The 20,453-nt window shown below is 30.1% G+C and overlaps 1 protein-coding gene across 1 annotated transcript in view; it reads left to right on the forward strand.

Moving 5' to 3' along the window:
• lmx1ba (LIM homeobox transcription factor 1, beta a) overlaps positions 1 to 19,711 on the forward strand; it is a 62,021-nt gene extending 42,310 nt beyond the window's left edge. Inside the window, exons 3-8 of the mRNA XM_051110140.1 lie at positions 14,067 to 14,299; positions 14,380 to 14,558; positions 15,455 to 15,532; positions 16,386 to 16,452; positions 16,568 to 16,732; positions 18,862 to 19,711. Of these exons, the coding sequence (XP_050966097.1) occupies positions 14,067 to 14,299; positions 14,380 to 14,558; positions 15,455 to 15,532; positions 16,386 to 16,452; positions 16,568 to 16,732; positions 18,862 to 19,019 (880 nt within the window). The 3' untranslated portion in view covers positions 19,020 to 19,711. The remainder of the gene's footprint in view (positions 1 to 14,066; positions 14,300 to 14,379; positions 14,559 to 15,454; positions 15,533 to 16,385; positions 16,453 to 16,567; positions 16,733 to 18,861) is intronic.
• Positions 19,712 to 20,453: the final 742 nt, after the last annotated feature.

The following is a 20,453-nucleotide window of genomic DNA, read 5'->3' on the forward strand; positions in this document are numbered from 1 at the left end:
TTTATTCTAAGCATAAACATGTAATGTTAATGCATGAATTTAATTGCCTGGGTCATCAATCAATCATCCAGTCTAGGTAGTTACTGGGGACAGTTAGCTTTATGGTGCAGATGTTTATGTATACATACATATGTGAATTGAGACTTTTGTAAGAGAGAATCAAATGAGGAATTTCAAGGCATCAATAATTAATTAGCCCGATATGTCGCAGGCTCTGGCCGAGTAAACATTCCAGACCTCAGGTCTAATAATCTAAGGATTACCAGTGCTAATTAAAACTCAAACAAACATCCCTTTGCACAGCCAAAGGTCCGTAAAAATGGTGGGAAAACACACAGACTGATCCAGAGTCACTCTCAGATGTGGCTAAAGCTCCTCTAAGAGGGATTGATCGGGGTCGAGGTGAGGCACTCGAGACTGGCCGTAATCTCTCGGCCGGGTCAGCGTCGTAAACCCTCACCCACAGATTAAGGGCCCTTGTTAAATAGTCTCCAGCGCAGTCCTCCTTTCACATGCTCGAGGACCTCCTCTTCAAAACGCCCCGTATTACTGTTTGTTTAGTCTCTGTGGGCCGAGCAAGGGGGTCAGCGGTAATTTAAAACCGCACTGTGAGCTTATCCAGCCTCAGGCAAAGACTCAGCCTTATTTAACGTTTGTGTTTCAATGCCGTAACCTCATGGTTGCTAAACTGGGGCTCTGTTTCAAAAGCTAGTGAGCTGCCTACCTAGGCAGCATCTTAAGGCATTGTAAGTGCCAAGATGGATCCACATGGGAGGCATAATGATCCTTCTAAGATATCTTCCTATTTTTCTTAATATATTAGATATAATCTTATTCTATACTTGTAGTAATTATAATATATAATTAATATAAGCATAGAAAAAAATAAGAAATGTATTAGACATATAATATGCATATTAATACACACACATTAATGTATATGTGTATTTATATGTATATTAATATGTATAATAAATTATTTTTAATTGTATGCTATTCTTAAAATTCTGTTTATATTTTTTAATATTCTCATTTTATATTCTATTTGTTATTTACAATTCTAATTTATACTTACAATCATTTTTATTGCTACATATATTAAAGAAGCCCATTCTATTTATTTTATATTAAAAAAATTATATATATATATATATATATATATATATATATATATATATATATATATTGTGTTTGTGTGTGTATAATTATTAATAATTATGAATATTTTAAATATAATTTATTATATATACTTTTATTTTTTATTTTACTTTTATTATATAAAATCTATATATATTATTAATATATAATTAGAATTTTATTTATTCTTATTTTATTTTATTAAATTATATTCATATTATATTATATTTATATGTAATTATTCTATACTTAAAATTATCAAGCATCATTATATTACATAATCCATATAAATATACAAATATATGTAGTAATATAATAATATTTACATTTGTATAAATGTAAACATATTGTGTGCATGTGTGTTTATATGTGTAATAAATTATTTGTAATTTTATTATATTTATATTATACAATATTATATTTTATTTATTTATTAATTTATTTAGTTATTTATTTTTTTGCCTAAATGTACAGAATTTTGGGCATAAATTTGCCTATGATGCCCAATATTGCTATATAGGACCATTAAAAAAATAATAATATTAATTTTCTATATTCATTTTATTAATGTAACTTATTAATTTTTATGAACATCAATATTTTTATGAACATCATTTTTAAACTATTTTTATGACATTTTAGCACATTTCCCCCAAAGTTTATCATTGCTTTAATGCAAAAACATTGTTCTCATTATTTAGTTTAATTTAATACTATTTAGCTAGGCTATATAAGACCATGTAATAAATTATTTGTAATTTAATTATATTTTTAAAATTCCATTTTTACAATATATTATATTTATTTTCTATATAATTCCAATTTATCTATTCATATTATATCTTTTCTGTAATATTTGTCATACTTATAATTCTATTTCTACATTTAAATATATTTTATATATAATTATATGCTGTACTTAAAAATATTAAGAAATTTTTAACTTATTAAAATTGATTGTTGTATCATTTAACATTTATCAACAGTGTATTTTTTCTTTTCCTTTAAGTTTTTTTTCCTTTAAATGTGCATTTGCACAATAAATATTAAAGAAATGTATATGTGTATGCCAGCTAAGCTTAGTGTGTCATTTTGATAGCTTTTGATAAATTTGATAGCTTTGCTTTTGAATAATTCACAAAGTGTGTAGTATGTTGAGCTTTCATGTAGTTCTGTTTGGGTCATTCCGCTCCCTACGTAGATGGTAAACAGCTAGGCAGCTCACTAGTTCTTGGAACGGAGCCTAAAAGCAAGAGCTCTTCACTTCAAGTAGCGTCCACTTAATTAACTCTCCGTCATGATCTCTTCACTTTGATTCTCTCCAGAAGTAGTTCATATGGTGTATACCGGACAACAATGGCCGGCACATCTGCTCCGGAGGCCGCGCCGGCCTTTTGACATCTACGTTAAGCCAGAGATTAACCAACGCTATAGATCTTCAGGAAAATCTGGCTCGCCACTCAAGTGCTTCTACCAGGCTTTATTGGTTTGCACAGATGCCCCTCATGTAAAATAAACCCGCTGTTCTTTGTGTCAGCCAATGGGACGCTTCGGGAGGTGGGGGTTGTAGCAATATCCTCCTGTCAATCATGTGCTGGCCTCTTTCTGATTGGTCTGTGTTCAAGCCAGGCAGCTGCAGGCCCTAGACAGCAATTAGCAGCCGCGTTACTGCAGCTCTGGGTATATTGTCAGATCGCTCACTTTAGCAACATATGGAGTCCCGCTGAGCTGCTAAACAGCGACGTCTGCTTTGCATCAGCCAAACCAACATGGAAATGGGCCAGATGAGGAGAGAGACTCATTAAACTGCTTCAGATTTAAGGGAAAGGAGTGTTCGGTCAACGCTTCGGTTACTAAGTTAGTTAGTGGGGATGAAAAAGTATGTCACTATAGTTTTTTTTTCTTTCTGAAAGTTTGAGTGGTGTTTGCCCATTTAAACCTGCTTTGTTGCCATGTGGCTGTGGGTGTTTGCTAGGCAAGTCACTATGATATTCTGGTCCCCAGATATGGCTTCAGTCCCTGCTTCAGTCAAATATTTTATTTATTGATTTTTTTTTTTTGTTGATGATTATTTTAAGACAGCGTATTTGGGCTCGAACATGCAATTTATTTTATTTTATTTTATTTTATTTTATTTTATTTATTATATTTTTTTTATTCTATTTTATTTTATTTATTTATTAATTTATTTAGCACTATAGTAATAAAAATATATATATTTTTGCATTCTGTTTAATTTTATATTATTGATTTCCATATATTTTAGTCTCATTATTTATTTTATTTACAGTTTATTTTATTTTATAATTTTTTTATTTACTAAGTTATTTTTTAGCACTATAGTAATGAAACTTATTTTGTTTTTGCATTGTTTAATTTTCTAATTTTCTATATCTTTTTCTGTATATTTTATTTATATTATTTAATTTCATTTTATTAATTTACACTGTAGTAATGAAAATGCATTTTGCTTAATTTCTGCATCATTTTCTATATTTTATTTTATTTTATTTGACCTAAAAATTAAATATTATATGTACAACATTTTGGGCATGCATTTGTGTCCAATAATGCAATCGAACTAGATATAAGACAATATTAATTTTAACTTATTTATTTTAACGTCATCTTTATTAACATATTTTTTTTACTATTTTTATGACATTTCAGGACATTTCCCTTAAAGTTTATCATTGCTTTAATGTGAAAACATCATTCTTATTATATTAGTTTAATTCGATACTATTTAGCTAGGCTGTATTAGACCATTAATAATTTTTATTAATTTTCTTTATTCATTCTTTAAAAAAATATAAGTCATTAATTTTAGCATTAATGTTTCAACATTCTTTGTTATTATTATTTTGGTGCACATTCAGCACATTTTCCCCAAAGTTTAGTAAGTGACACTATCATATGATATATATTTATATATATATTTATATATATATATATATATATATATATATATTTTCCCCACTTCTAGATTTTATATATATATATATATATATATATATATTTTTTTTTCACATATGTATTTATCTATTTATTTATTAATGTATTTATTTATTTGTCTGTTTTTTATTATTTTATTTTATTTTATTTTATTTTATTTTATTTTTGTCAGTTTGCCTACCTATACAGCGTTTTTGGGCATGAGTATGCCTGTGATACCCAATAATGTTGCTCAGCACTCGGTTTGAAGCGCAGCCAATAAGAAGCTGAGAGAGAATGGACTCATTCAGGCCTGTGGTCAGATCTGGCTTTGATAATGCGGCCCGATACTGCACAGATGCTGCGGCCAGGGTTTCTACTACTACCTACACAAAACCTGGACTTCTGAGAGCCCATTTTTAGACCATGAGCTAAGATCTGTTCTGATCTGTAAGACATTACCCTCTAATCAGCTTCTAGGCGCTTCTATTTCCTAATAGACGCTGAAAATGAAGCTTCCAGTAAGGGTTTAAGGAGAACGTATGTCATAGGAGAACTTTTTAAGCAAATGATCTTCAGAAAACCATCTGTTTTAGTGCTTTAAGATCTGAAGAACTTACAAAGTCTCTAAAAGACTCTATAGCTCAACTCAAGAACCTTATACAGCCACAAATAGTTGTTGGTAAGGTCTTTGCTAAAGCTTAGGTTGTATTTTAAAGTGTAAAGTAAGTATAGCACAGTGTGTGTGTGTGTGTGTGTGTGTGTGTGTGTGTGTGTTGTCTTTTGTATGCATGCTCCATTATTCGCTCGTACTCTGTTTGCTGTTGTGGTCGAGCTGAGTAAACTTCAGTCTGAATAGAGCTGCCAAACTTAGGAAAACCAGCTGTCCAACACACACACACACACACACACACACACACGCACACACTGTGTACCTGCTGTATCTGAGCGCTCCTTTTCACACACTCTCTCTCCTTTCTCATCTGACTACATCTCTGTCCTCTTCCTATTGCTGTTGCTTTTGAAGCGTTTAATTTTTGTGTGGTTATGCATGATTTCTCTTTAAAACAGATCATAATTTAGTTTTCTATGAGCATTACAATTGAACAGGTGAATTTATATATATAAAATATAATAGTGTTTTATAGTTTAGCTATATAGTTTTATTGGGTATCAAATGCATATTCAAGCCCAAAAATGCTGTCTAGGTAGGCATATTAACGATTAATTAACCAAACAATCAATAAATAAAGATGTTTTCCCAATTAAGCCATGATAAATAAATATATATATATATATATATATATATATATAACAAATAATAACTGTCTTATATTGCCAAGCTGGAGAGAGTATTATTGGGAATCATAGGCTTATTCATGGCAAAAAATAAATAAATAAATAAATGAAATAAATGATAATGAAATAAATTAAATAATAAATTTAAAAATTAAATATAATTTAAATAAAACATACATTTTAGTGTTAATTTAAATAAAACAAAAAAAGAGAAAGAGGAAAAAAGAAAATAATTTTAAAAATAAAATTACAATTAAATAAATGAAAATAATAAAAAGTACATTATATTACGTTAATAAAATAAAATACAATAATATATAAATAATTGTAAAAATATTAAAGGTCTTATATAGCCTAGCTAGAGAGTATTATTAAGAGTATTATTAAGGCATAATCATGCCAGGCTGTGTAGGTAGGAAAACTAACAAAAAAATTAAATAAAAAAAATTAATTAAATAAATAACAATAAAATTAATTAAATAATAAATAAAAAATATATATAATTTAAATGAAAAAAGAGGAAGAGGAAAAATGAAAGTAATTAAAAAAATACAATTACAATTCAATAAATTAAAGTAAGAAAAATGAAAATAATTGTATTAAATTATCATTACATTAAAATAATAAAAAGTACTGTGCATGAATAAAACAAAGTAAAATAAACTAAAATATTCACAGTTTACACAGTTTACAGTATATTACGAAATCATTTATGGTCTAAAATAATAAAGAGAAAGTAATCAAATATATAATAAATGTTCTATATTAAGTATTTATATAGAATGTATTATAAAACATTAATAAATATATTTTTTTGAAAATTAATTTGCTTATTTCTTATCTTATCATCTGAACATTATTACAATTACAATTGTATTTTTAAATCATTTTTAATCTTTTTTTTTTTTTTTTTTTTTGCATTAGGCTTACTTTTCTACATCCATATTAAAAATGGTCTTTAATTATCTTTCTGTTTTTATTTTGCGTGGACATTTTTTTTTATCAGATTTCATAATATTCATCAAAGTCTATTTTTTCACAACCCTTTTTGAAAGGTACGTTGACACGCTTCCTTTCCGCTTCCCTGTGTTTACATTTTGATCCTAATCGGGAATTTAGCATGTCTGCGGGGCGATTAGCATGCTAATATGTGTTGAGCGATGAGTGATGAGCTTCTGGAGGTGTTGTATTGGGGCTGGAGTTTACTCTGGGGCCCCGGACAAACACACGCTCCCTTTACTGCAGCCTTCTCTCTGCGCTCTCTCAGCGTTTCACTTCAGCCTAATTAGCCACATCTAGTGTTAATTCACACAGACACTGCAGTGAAATCAAAGCATAATCATTAGTTTACATGATTAATGGTGACATGTTTGAAGTGGTTGTTGTGATATTAGATAGATCAGCCTATTAAAAGACAAACAAGTAGTTTTAACTAAATAAAAGTGACATTTTAATACCTGAAATGATTGGGGATTAAAAGAAAATTAATATTCAGTAATATTATTGATTTTAACTACACTGACAGTATTAAATTTAAACAAAATGTGAAGTGAATTACAGTTCATTACAATTAACAAGACAAAAATATTAAGGAAGATAATTATTTTTTACATTTTATTATTAAATCAGGAGTCCCACATCCGACACTCAATACATCCGAGACCTTTTGAATTTTACAGAAGAGACTGGATGTGGTTTATACGCTTTGATAGGGTCAGAACGCAGTTAAACGTGGTAAATGTGCTGTGTGGACTACAGGGTATTTTCCATACAGTACCTTCAGAGGAAAGCGTCAGTGTTTAATGACATGTTTAGCTCTTTTGTAGTGCACGTGCATCTGCGCTGTATGGATGTGGAAGAGGCGGTTGGAAAAATCAAACGCTCACACACACACACAAACACACACAGAGGCCTGCAAGTCCATAATGGCATCAAAGGGCAATGTGAAAAGACTGGTTAAAAAGGATGTAATTACTTTCAAATGACGTACCAGTTACAATTGAATACATGTGTCTGCAGAGACCAGTGGATTTTAGAGGTTCATCAGGTGAATTTGTAAACTCATAAAGTAAGAAACATCACAAATGAGATCTTATTAATATTTCAATTGTTTCTCGTGGACAAAAGTGTCCTTAACATACATATGTTTTTCTTGGGAGCTTCAGAGGTTTTTGACTGTAAATTAGGGCTGGCAAACAAAATAAAAGTTTGAGTTTGCTTAATATATATGTGTGTTCTATGTGCAATTATTATGTACATATTTAAGAAATATTTACAAGTATATGTATTTATTATAATTTATCTAGAATTTATATTTTATATAAATAAAAATATTTTGTACATAAATAACATATTTCTCTTAAATATATACATTTAATTTGTGTATTTATATATACATAATAATTACACACACTACACACACATGTATTAGACAAACTCAAGCTTTTATTTTGTATGCGATTAATCGTGATTAATCGTTTGCCAGCCCTACTGTAAGTACATTAAGTGTAAAAATAATGAAAAAAGTTAAAAACTTTTTTTAAATATTAGTATTTAAAAATTGTATTAAATTTAACATATAAATTAATACTATTATTTTTAAATATTAATATTTTACAATATTTTAACTTTTTTCATTATATTTATTAACTGTATATATTATTTATGTGCTCCAAATTGCCATTCAAAAATATAATTATAGCATTTTAATGCAAAACTATTTACTGCCTTTCAATATTTTTTAAATGATTGCAAAAATGTATTATTACATTTAGATAAAATATATAGAAAAGATAACTGTAGGTAACTATATATATATGTGTGTGTGTGTGTGTGTGTGTGTGTGTGTGTGTGTGTGATTTAATAACTTTGTTTTATTTTATATTTTATTTTATTTTTATATTACATATTACTTATGTATATGCAATTTTGTGTATGTATATGCAATGCAAAATTATTAAATCTCTTACAATATTTAAAAAAATTGTAACAAAAAATAGTATTACACTTAAATAAAAATGATAGAGAAAAAGTATGTTTTAATGTTTTAAATAGAGACAAAGTATATATGCTTAGATTTACATTTACACACACACATATATATATATATATATATATATATATATATATTTTTTTTTTTTTTTTTTTTTTTTTTTTTTTTTTTTTTTTTTTTTTTTTTTTTTTTTTTTTTTTTTGCTTTTTTTAATTACCAAAAATTACAAAATCACATATATAAATTTGGAAAAATAAATTAAGATCAAAATGAAAAATGAAAACTTTGTTTATGTTTATTGCTTGATCATTTTCATTCTTTTCATTACTTGAAATAAAATAAAATTAGTAAATTATTTTAAATGTACAAAAATTTCTGAAACTGAAATAAAATAAATGATGTATAAATGGAAGTATTGAAAAAAACAAATTAACTTGATGTGCTAAAATATATTGAAAAATATTGTTATATATATATATATATATATATATATATATAGATAGATAGATAGATAGATAGATAGATAGATAGATAGATAGATAGATAGATAGATAGATATAGATAGATGGATAGATAGATATAGATAGACAGATAGACAGATAGATAGATAGATAGATAGATAGATAGATAGATAGATAGATAGATAGATAGATAGATAGATAGAACTTTATTAACTGTATTTAATGTGGTTATTATTTACATGAAATTAATGTAATATGGTTGGATTTACCAACGTCGTGCAACTGAATGTCAGAGATCTCAAAATAAAATCAATCATTTCTCATCATCTCCAACGACCGAATGATCAGAGCTGCTCCACATTCATTTAGTCCTACAGATTAGCATATGACCGAACAAACAGACACAAAATTTCTGAATGATATATATATTTCTATACTCTTCTTTTATGGTAATAATTTGTGTCTGTATTTTTTTTAAGGAACTGAGACAAAGTTTATGCATAAACTAAAACCATAAACCTGTTTAGTTATGAATGAGCAGCATATTTTTCCTCTTGAGTATCACTGTATATTTTGGCACCTGTTTTGCATTCTACATGATATCTTCATGTTTCTAAAGCACTTAAAGCTGATCTGAGAGCTGTTGTGCTGAGTAATCTCTGGTCTTAAGCTCTGTGTGTCATTCCACTGGTGTTTGGTGTTTGGAGATGTTTGCTGGTTCTCCGTAAGCCCATTCAGACGCGGCTGCGCTCCACAACTTTGGTGGCGGCAAACGAGGGATAAATTATTGTTTGTGTTTGTTACATTTCTGATCTATAGCAAACAAACACACAGAGGAGGATAAATAAACTCCCCCCACACACATGCAAACATGAGTATCACATCCACACACTGAAGATCACAGATTTGAAGGCTTTTCTAAGCATGATTGACTGAGCATGAAGACTTTCACTTCTTTAGACTGTTCTTAGTGGCATTAAAGAGGGATTAGTTTCAACCACTGCACTGTGTCAATCAAAACTACTGCATTCTCACACACGTTTAGACATAAAAGAGACCACATGCATCTTCTTTGTTAATTTCCATATTATTACTCAAAGCATTCCTTGTAAAAAAAAAAAGTAGTGCTTAATTGTTAATGTGGTAATGTTAATTTAATGTACACTTAGTGTACTTGGAAGTGATGCTTAAAAATCTTAAAAGACCACTAACATTAAAAAAGAATTGTTTTAAAGTTGTAAATAAAAATGACTGTAGTGCATTCTGCAAGAAAAATATCTCACTTCTATACTTAAAAATGTCATGTTTAAGTCTATGTGCTAACTGCAATTTATCTGTAAATGTTTTTAAAATTTATTAGTACTTTCTGTATGAAAATTGTTTCCACACCACTTTCAAAATAGTCACTTTCATGACTATTTTTCAACATTTTATTTATTAGCACATTTAAGTATGCTTTTAAAAGTGCACTTTGTAATAACAATATTTTTTTAATTTAAAATACAATTAATATATTTTGAATGTACTAAATTATAACATGATTGTTAGAAATGTTAAATTAAAAATAACTTCTAATAGAAATTACATTAAAGAAGTGTATATTTTTGTATATTTCAAAATATTTCAAATACCATTCATTAAAAATAATCATGAAATTACATAAAAAGATGTACTTAAGTCCAACTTAAGTGGGGACAAAAAAACAACTAGTTGCATTTAATACAATTTTAACTATAATGTATTTTAATTTAATTGTAAATGCAGTTAAGTGTCTGAAATTATGACTTTCTTCTAAATGTATTAAATTTAAACAAAATATATAGGAAAAAGTGTTTTAAATGGTTAAATATTATTTAATACGTTTAATTTAATATTATAGGTTAATATTTATGTGCTCCAATTTGCCATTCAAAAATATAATTATAGCATTTTAATATATTTTGCATGTACTAAATTGCAACATCATCATTAGAAATGTATAACATCATTAGAAAATATAACTTTTAATAGAAATTACTTTAAAGTACTGTATATGTTAGTATAGTTCAAACTATACGTTTCATATAAGTATAATTAAGAAATAATGATAAAATAATTATTAATTAAAAATAATACAATAATAATTAAAAAAAAGTATTAAAAGTGTACTTGTTCATGAGGAATCATATACACCAAAAAAAAATTGCTATAATGCTATAACCAAAAAATAAATAAATAAAAATAAATAAATAAATAAAAAATGCTATTGTTTTATTTACAACTTTTTTTTTAATAGCGTAATGTATTAAACAACTACTTTTGAATGTATGAATGGGCATTCTTGACTTTTGACTATTCTAGCAACCACCCACAACACACTTGCATCATGTCGGCGACTTTTTTTCTTCATGAGACAATATTTTTTATAAACACCCCTCTTGATACAAGAGTGTCATGCGTGGCTGTTTTGACAAAGACTCGAGACAAAGCCGCTGCTGTCGCTGAGGTCCTGTCAACAAAGACAGAGAAAAAAAGACAGGATTAGTTCTCAAGCACAATAGAAGAAAGGAAGATCTCCAGCAGGATCATGGGAATTACAGACAGCAGCATAATGTGAAGTGACAGACACAGGAAGCAGGGAAACTTTAACGTTTGATTATAGAGAAAGAAAAGAGGTTTAGGTGAGAGGATTGAACTGCTTCTTTGGACATGGTGTTGCTCAAAGGCTGCTCATTTTGACTCCGTTTCATTGATCAACTTTGTCTCGGTTGCTTCTTGTAAAATACCCTAGGAGAAATAAAATGCAAATGTTCAAAAGTTTGGGGGCGGTACGATTTTTTAATGTTGAAAGATGTTTCTAAGGCACACCAAGGCTACATTTATTTGATCAGAAATACAGTAAAAGCAGTAAAATTGTGAAAGATTTTTTAGAATTTACAATAGCTGTTTTCTATGTGAATATATTTTAAAATATAATTCATATCTGTGATGCTGATTTTTTAGCAGCTTCAGTGTCACATGATCCTTCAGAAATCATTCTAATATGCTGATTTGCTGCTCAAGAAACATTTCTGATTATTATCAGTGTTGAAAACACGTACTATTTTTGTTGAAACAGAGATTAATTTTTTAGATAGAACAGAGATAGAATTTTTAGTAACATTATAAATGTTTTTACTCTCACTTTTGATCAATTTATTGCATCCTTAATGAATATAAGGAGTGATTTCTTTTATTATTTTAAACAATAGTGTTTACACACTATTATTATACTCTTTGGACATGGTGTTGCTCAAAGGTTGTTTGTTTTGGCTCAGTGCAGTCTTGTTTGCAGACTCTTTGTCTCGGTTGCTTCTTGTGAAATACCTTAGGAGAAATAATATACACTACTGTTCAAAAGTTTGAGGTTGGTATGATTTTCTTTTTTTTCTTAAGTTTAAAGAAGTTCTAATGCTCACCAAGGCTGTATTTATTTGACTAAAATGACAGTAAAATTGTGAAATATTTTTAGAATTCGAAACAGCTGTTTTCTGTGTGAATATATTGTAAAATGTAATTTATATCTGTGATGCAAAGCTGAATTTTCAGCATCATTAATCAAGTCCTCAGTGTCACATGATCCTTTAGAAATCATTCTAATATGCTGATTTGCTGCTCAAGAAACATTTCTATTATCAATGTTGAAAACACTTCATATTTTTGTTAAAACTGTAATGCATTTTATTTTTCATGGTCCTTTGATGAACAGAAAGTTCAACATTTATTTAAAATAGAAACTTTTGTAACATTATAAATGTCTTTTCTGTCACTTTTGATCAATTTAATGCATCCTTGCTGTATGAAAGTAGTAACTTCTTTAATTGTTTTGAATGATAGTGTTTATACAAAAACGAATATGTCATTCATTGATAGAGAGAGTGGAAATGTGTGCAAACTTTGAGCATAGTTTGAGATCTGAGGTCTTTTTCCTCAGGAGAAACATCTAAGTATAGCAGGAGATTTCAGCTCAAGTCTCTTTCAGTGCTGTCTGGGAGAAACAATCGAGATATTAAAGAGATCTCATCTGTGATTTTTCCTTCCTATGGGTCCGTCGCTGAATATTGACTCCTCTGTAAAACTCTTTTGCGCGTCTCACCTCATGATACCATCGTATCTCGAGGCTTATTAAAAATCTCTTTCAAAGTCATAATCAGGAGCGCGGCACCGCCGGGGCGTCCGGTGTCAGTCATGCATTGATCTGTGTGCCTGTGATATTTATGGATGAACTTTATTGGTGTGGGAGAAGACCGAGCTCTGAGGGAAGATCTGCTTAATGCTTCAGAATTATTGAGCTTTGCAGCGAGTCTCACGTCAGGGGGTTTGAGTATTAACCGAAGAAATGACTCGCTCTTGTGCGTCGCCGTTTCACATTGTACTTCCAATAATTACAACAGGAGGTCCTGCTGTGTAGCTTACAGTATGTCATGTTCAAATCAAGTTCAGTGTCACATGATCCTTCAGAAATCATTCTAATATGCTGATTCGGTGCTCTAAAAAAAATTCTATTATCAGTGTTGAATGTCAATACAGAAAAGAAACTATAGATTTTCTGTGGCGTATTGCATGTTAAAATGGCAAAAACTCTGGACCATCTGATGCATATTGCATATAAAAATGACAGAAAGTAAATGCATCAGAGTATGCATATTGCATGTAAATATGGCAAAAACTTTCGATCTTCTGAGTCATATTGCTTGTAAAAATGACAAAAACTATGTGAATGAAAGTATGCATATTACATGTAAATATTTCAAAAACTATATGGTTGACAAAATACATGTTGCATGTAAAAATGGCAAAAACTATCAGCCTTCTGATGTGTACTGCATCTAAAAATGGTATGCATATTGCATGTAAATACAGTAAAAATTATAGATCTTCTGATGTGTATTACATATAAAAAAATATGAAAAATTCTGGACCATCTGATGTGTATTGCGTGTAAAAATGGCAAAAACTGTATGGACCTTCTTATGCATATTACATCTAAAATTGGCAAAAACTCCAGACTATCTGATGCATATTGCATGTAAAAATGAAAGAAACTGAATGCATGAGAGTGTGCATATTGCATGTAAAAATGTCAAAAACTGTATGGACCAGCTTATGCATATTGCATCTAAAACTGGCAAAAACTCTAGACCATATGAAGTGTATTGCATGTAAAAATGGCAAACACTTAATGTTTAAATAGCATTAATTTTTGTTTTCTTTCTCCTCATCAGGTTGTTTGCGGCCAAATGCAGTGGCTGTCTGGAAAAGATCGCTCCCACTGAGTTTGTGATGCGTGCACTAGAAAGTGTGTATCATCTCGGCTGCTTCTGTTGCTGTGTGTGCGAGCGACAGCTGTGTAAAGGAGATGAGTTCGTCCTGAAGGAGGGACAGCTGCTGTGCAAGACTGACTACGAGAGAGAGAAGGACTTGCTGCACTCAGTCAGCCCGGACATGTCTGATTCCGGTGAGAACATGAATCTTTCCTTTCCTCTCATCTCAGCTGCTTTCCATAGAAAGGTGGTTTTAAAATGCTTGTTTCTGCAGACAAGAGTGAGGATGAAGATCTGGATGTGAAGCCAGAGAAAGGAGCAGGAGGTCAGGGCAAAGGCGCAGATGACAGCAAAGACCCGCGCAGACCCAAAAGACCACGCACCATACTCACCACCCAGCAGCGGCGTGCATTCAAGGCCTCCTTTGAGGTGTCATCCAAACCATGTCGAAAGGTGAGAGCTTCACTCAGAAGATTTCTAGATGGAATAAAACCTAATTAATGTATTTGGTTCTTTAAAGTGCATACTGCATGTTAAAATGGCAAAAACTCTGGACCAAACAGTTTTTTTCATACCAAATGACAGAAAGTAAATGTTTGAGAGTATGCATATTGCATGTAAAACATGTAAATACAGTAAAGATTATGGATCTTCTCATGTGTATTACACATAAAAATAGGAAAAACTATATGAACTATCTGATGTGTATTGCATGCAAAAATGGCAAAAACTGTACGGACCATCTTATACATATTGCATCTAAAATTGGCAAAAACTCCAGACCATATGATGCATGTTGCATGTAAAAATGACTGTTGCATGTGAAACTGAATGCATGAGAGTATGCATATTGCATGTAAATATGGCAAAAACTATGGATCTTCTGAGGTGTATTGCATGTAAAAATGGTAAAAACTATATGGACCACATTATGCATATTGCATATAAATACAGTAAAAACTATAGATCTTCTTGTGTATTACATATAAAAATAGGAAAAACTCTGGACCATCTGATGCATATTGCATGTAAAAATGCCAAAAAAAAAAAAAAAACTATATGAATGACAGTATGCATATTGCATGAAAATATGGCAAAAACTATGGTTGACAAAATGCATATTGCATGTAAAAATGGCAGAAACTCTGGACCATCTGATGCATATTGCATGTAAAATTGACAAAACCTATATGGATGACAGTATGCATATTGCTTGTAAAAATGGCAAAACTATCGGCCATCTGATGTGTATTGCATGTAAAAATGCCAAACATTTAATGCCTCTGGTTAAATGTCTGGGTATGTGAGATGACTTTAAATGAAGTAATGTATTGTTCTTGCTATTTCAGGTGAGAGAGACGTTGGCAGCTGAGACCGGTTTGAGTGTTAGAGTCGTCCAGGTGTGGTTTCAGAACCAAAGAGCAAAGGTGAGCATGTTCAGATTATTTATTCATATTTATTTATTTATGTGTTTATTGATAATGAAGTTCTTTGAAAGAAGGAAAGAAAAGAATGTTTAGTGTGTTTATTTTCTTAAAATTAGCACTCACCTTGCATTTCTTATGATGAGTGATTTTGAGTAAATATTGTGTCAAACATTTATTTTTATTAAGGATTAACTTTATTATTGTATGTTTACATTTTGTCTATTCAGTTCAATAATATTTTATCACATAAAGGTAACATTTGGGGTCCATGTGATTTGTTTTTAAAGAAATTATTTAAATACATTTTTATTATTTATTTATTTTTTTCTTGAAAGCAGGGTTATTATTAACTAATACTAAAATTATTAAAACATTTTGTAAATTGAAATTAAGATAACACAAAACAAAACAAAATATAGGTATTAGATGAAAAACTAAAACTTTTTTCAGGTAGCTGCCAAAACAACATTTCTGATTTTTGTTTAGTTTAATTTGAAGATCTAAAATTGAACCTAAAATAAAAAATAAGCCTAAATAGTAATATTTAATAATAATTAAAAAAAAAACTAAAAAAGCAACTAAAATGCAACTGAAATTAAAACAAATTTAAAGTATAAAAACAATAATTTAATTATAATATATTATAATAATAATAATTTAATTATAATATATATATATCGTTTTGTTTTTAAATAAACAAATAACAAATATATATAACAACAATTAAATAAAATAACAACAACTGCGAACCCCTGGCTAAAATTACTCTTTAATATGGTTCATTAACCATAAAATCATTTATGATCTTAAAAATGATTCAACATTTGTCTGTTCCTCTTTTTTTCACGGTCAGATGAAGAAATTAGCACGCCGACAACAGCAGCAACAAGAGCAGCAAAACTCTCAGAGACTCGGACAAGGTACTAAACACACACACAGTGTCTCAAATGCAACAGAGCCAACATATGCTAGTCTTTAGCCATTTTAACCCAGTTTTCTGTTTCTAATAACTCTCTCACGGTGTGTTTTGTGCAGATGTGATCTCAAGCCGTATGGAGAATCTGATGAACTCTTACACGCCGCTGGCTCCGCCTCCACAACATCAATTAGTCTCCATGGATACAAACGGATACAGCACAGACCCGTTCCAGCAGGGCCTGACCCCGCCGCAGATGCCCGGAGATCACATGAATCCATACGGTGAGCGTCGAACGCATATAGAGAATCACGTAATCCTGTACGCGCTCTCTCTGGAGAGAAGTTACCGCAGCAATCCTCTCGTCCCGCTGCATTTCTACACAATGATATTGACCAGAAGCGGCTGCTAATGCCACGTATGGGCCCAATAAAAATAAATGTGCCATTAAACTGTCTTCACCCTTATGTAACAGTGTCAATTAGTTTTTGAGAAGCCTATAAAATTACACTATAAAATTACACTCAGCGCTCCCGAGAAAAGCGAGCGTCGATCTGCGGCCTTCAGACGCACACGATTACGCATTGATGAGCGCTTTTTGTCCTGCTGCGAGTTGACGCAAATGAGTAGTTTATATGCTCTTTTATGTAACGCTTTATAGCCAATTACGGCTTTGAACAGCAGCTGAGAGTCGGGTGGGTAATCATATTTCTATGGCTTACGGTAAACTGCGTCCTTGAGGACTGAACAAACTCTTTATACTAAACTTTTTGTACTAAAAGCTTTAGTTCAATGAGTTTACCATATTTGTTTATTAGCTGTGCCTGCTAAAACTTTTACTATTACTATTAGAGATCAGTCAGTATTGCTTTTTCATGGCCGGTACCAATATTAGATGAAAAACCTATTTCAGTTTTATGTATAATTAATCATAATTATAATAGTTAATAATAGTTGTAATTATTATTTATTTATTTAGTTATCTATTTATTTACTTTTCAATGATTGAAAATAGTTTTTTTTTTTTTTTTAGACAGCACATTAAATAAGTTAATTTGCTTGTAAATATGGCAAATAGTGGCATTTAGTGGTGGACCTGATATTAAGGATCTGATTACCAATTAATTAAAAAAAGGGTTATATATATATATATATATATACACTGCCTGGGTGTCCACTACCATTCAGTTTTATTTTATTTTATTTGTTTTATTTATTTATTTGCATTTATTGATAATGAGGTTCTTTGGAAGAAGGAAAAAAAAAGAATATTTAATGTGATTTTTTTCTTCTTAAAATTAGTACTCGACTTACATTTCTTATGATGAGTGATTTTGAGTAAATGTTGTGTAAAACATTTATTTTTATTAAGGATTAACAATTTTATTATTTTTTTTTTTTTAAGTTTATTTATTCAGTTCAATTCAATTGTATTTTATCACATAAAGATAACATTTAGGATCTGTATGATTTCTTTTTAAAGAAATTAGTTAAATACATTTTTATTATTTTTTTACATTTGCTAAATTTTTTTTCTTGAGTGCAGGGTTACTCTTAACTAATACTTAAATGATTAAGCTGAAGTAAAGCTGAAATAAAATAAAATATAAATATTAGATGAAAAACTATGTCACTGTTCCTATTGTATTTTTAATATTTTTATTACGTACATTACCATTAATTAATTAATTAATTAATTGAATTATGTATTTATTTATTTATTTATTTATCCACCTGTATTTATTTATTTATTTATTTATCATTTTGTGCTATTTTTTTGTATTTTATCACATAAAGATAGGACTGTCTGTATGATTTGTTTTTAAATAAATTAATTATTTTAATTCGTGAGGAAGCATTAAATTGATCAAAAGTAACAGTAAAGACATTTTATAAAAAATAGTAGTAATAGTAATAATAATAAAAAAAACTTAATAATTAATAAATAATAAGTATTCATAATAAATAAATTAAATAGTAGAAATAATAATAATAATAATAATAATAATAATAATAATAATAATAATAATAATAAATAAATAAATAAACTTTTTATTTATCAAAAAAAATATATCCTTGTAATATCCTTGGAAAAATATTTCATGGTTTTCACAAAAATATTAAGCAGCACAACTGTTTTCAACAATTAAAATAAATACTTCCAAAATCAGTATATAATGAATTCTGAATGATATCTGAAGCTGCTGAAAATTCAGCTTTGCATCACAGAAATAAATTAAATTTTAAAATATATTCAAATAAAAAACAGCTATTTTAAATGGTAATAATATTTCACATTATTACTGTTTTTGCTGTATTTTTGATCAAACAAAAGCAGCGCTGGTGAGCCGAAGAGACTTTTTTCATGTGACTTTTTCGGTACCTTAGATCTAATTTTGCTGTTCTTCTTCAGGAAACGACTCGATTTTCCACGACATTGACAGCGACACGTCTCTAACCAGTCTGAGCGATTGCTTCATGGCCGCGTCCGAAGCCGGATCCCTTCAGACCCGCGTGGGAAACCCCATCGACCGCCTCTACTCCATGCAGAGCTCCTACTTTGCCTCCTGAAACCAAATCCTGAGACTAAGCAGCCACAAAAACTACCTAACAGCCACGTCCATGTCTCCTGTACGCCAACAAACCTCCAGTAAAAGGCCATCTAGAATCTCAAGGCTGTAAGGACAAGAAAACCAAACTAAACCAAACGACTGACGCTACAGATGAAACCAGATCTCGGCTTTGAGCTGTAGGAGACGTGCTGGGGAGCTCTTGAGTCTAACCAGGTTCAAAGATGTGCTGGCCAAGCCTATGTGAAGATGAGATGAGAAGGTTTTCATCTAGACTTTGTAGAAAAAAATCTCAACCAAATATCTCCAAAGGAGCTACAGGACATTTGCTGCAGTATATTGAACTGACAAAACAAGTTTAGACCGTAAATAGACAAATGCAATACATGCAAAAAGTTGGAAACACTGCATACGGTACAACAAATGTTGTTGTTGAATGAATTTCAAATGTTTCGAAAGAGACTCCAGCCGAAACAGCTGTGTGTTGATAAAGACGACTAGCTATTTATTACGTACATGTGCCAAGTAAACCTGCAAAGCTTTATTTAAAATGAATTGTGTTAGAGTAAGTACCATAAGCATCTTTATGTAAGTCCCCGGAAGAGATTGTAGTATTACTGTTGATGTTTAAAGATGTATATGTTTATTTCGCTGTGCTATTTATTTGTCATTTGCATTCTTGGACGTTGTAGAGGATGCATTTTTGCTCAAACTTGCTAAATTTACCAAAGTTTGTTGGTACTAAAAATAAACAAATAAAAAAATCTTTTAACTTTTCATTTTTCTTTAAAAAAAATAGCCCATTTTCATATATATATATACGTATAGAAAACATGCTTTAATTTTACATTTGATATCTTTGAAGTTTTAGTAAAAGATGTACTTTTCATTTTTCTTTTAAAGGGGTCATCGGATGCAAAGTTCACTTTTACATGTTGTTTGAACATTAATGTGTTGACTTTATATGTGCACATCTACTCCATGATAAAATTTATGCAGTGGTTTTTAATTAATCTGTAAAAATAATATCCCCTTTTTCAAATCGAGCCATTCTCAGATGACAGAGGCTGCTCCCACGATACTTGATTGACATGAGCGTCTTACCTCAGACCCGCCCTAAATCAGCTGTAACAGTCCAACCTCCATTGTTTTGATGCTGGAGCAGGGCTGTAAGTTAGACAAGAATATCTCAGATTGAGCGATTGAGGTGTTGTGTTGCTGGATGTAATAATGAACATGGTAGTCCTTGTTTACTCCTGACATCTGAGCCCCTGAAGATGCAGTGGATTATGTTTGTTTGTGAAGGGAATGCACCTCCTGATCTACATAAATGCATCTATTTTTGCGCAAATCATTCATGACCCAACTTCACCTACAGCAGAAGTGAGTATAAGGTTTTTTTATTAATCTCTGCAATCACCTTTCCTAAACGTGC

This window comes from Labeo rohita, chromosome 5 (assembly GCF_022985175.1).
Source record: "Labeo rohita strain BAU-BD-2019 chromosome 5, IGBB_LRoh.1.0, whole genome shotgun sequence".
In the NCBI taxonomy this organism is placed as follows: domain Eukaryota; kingdom Metazoa; phylum Chordata; class Actinopteri; order Cypriniformes; family Cyprinidae; genus Labeo; species Labeo rohita.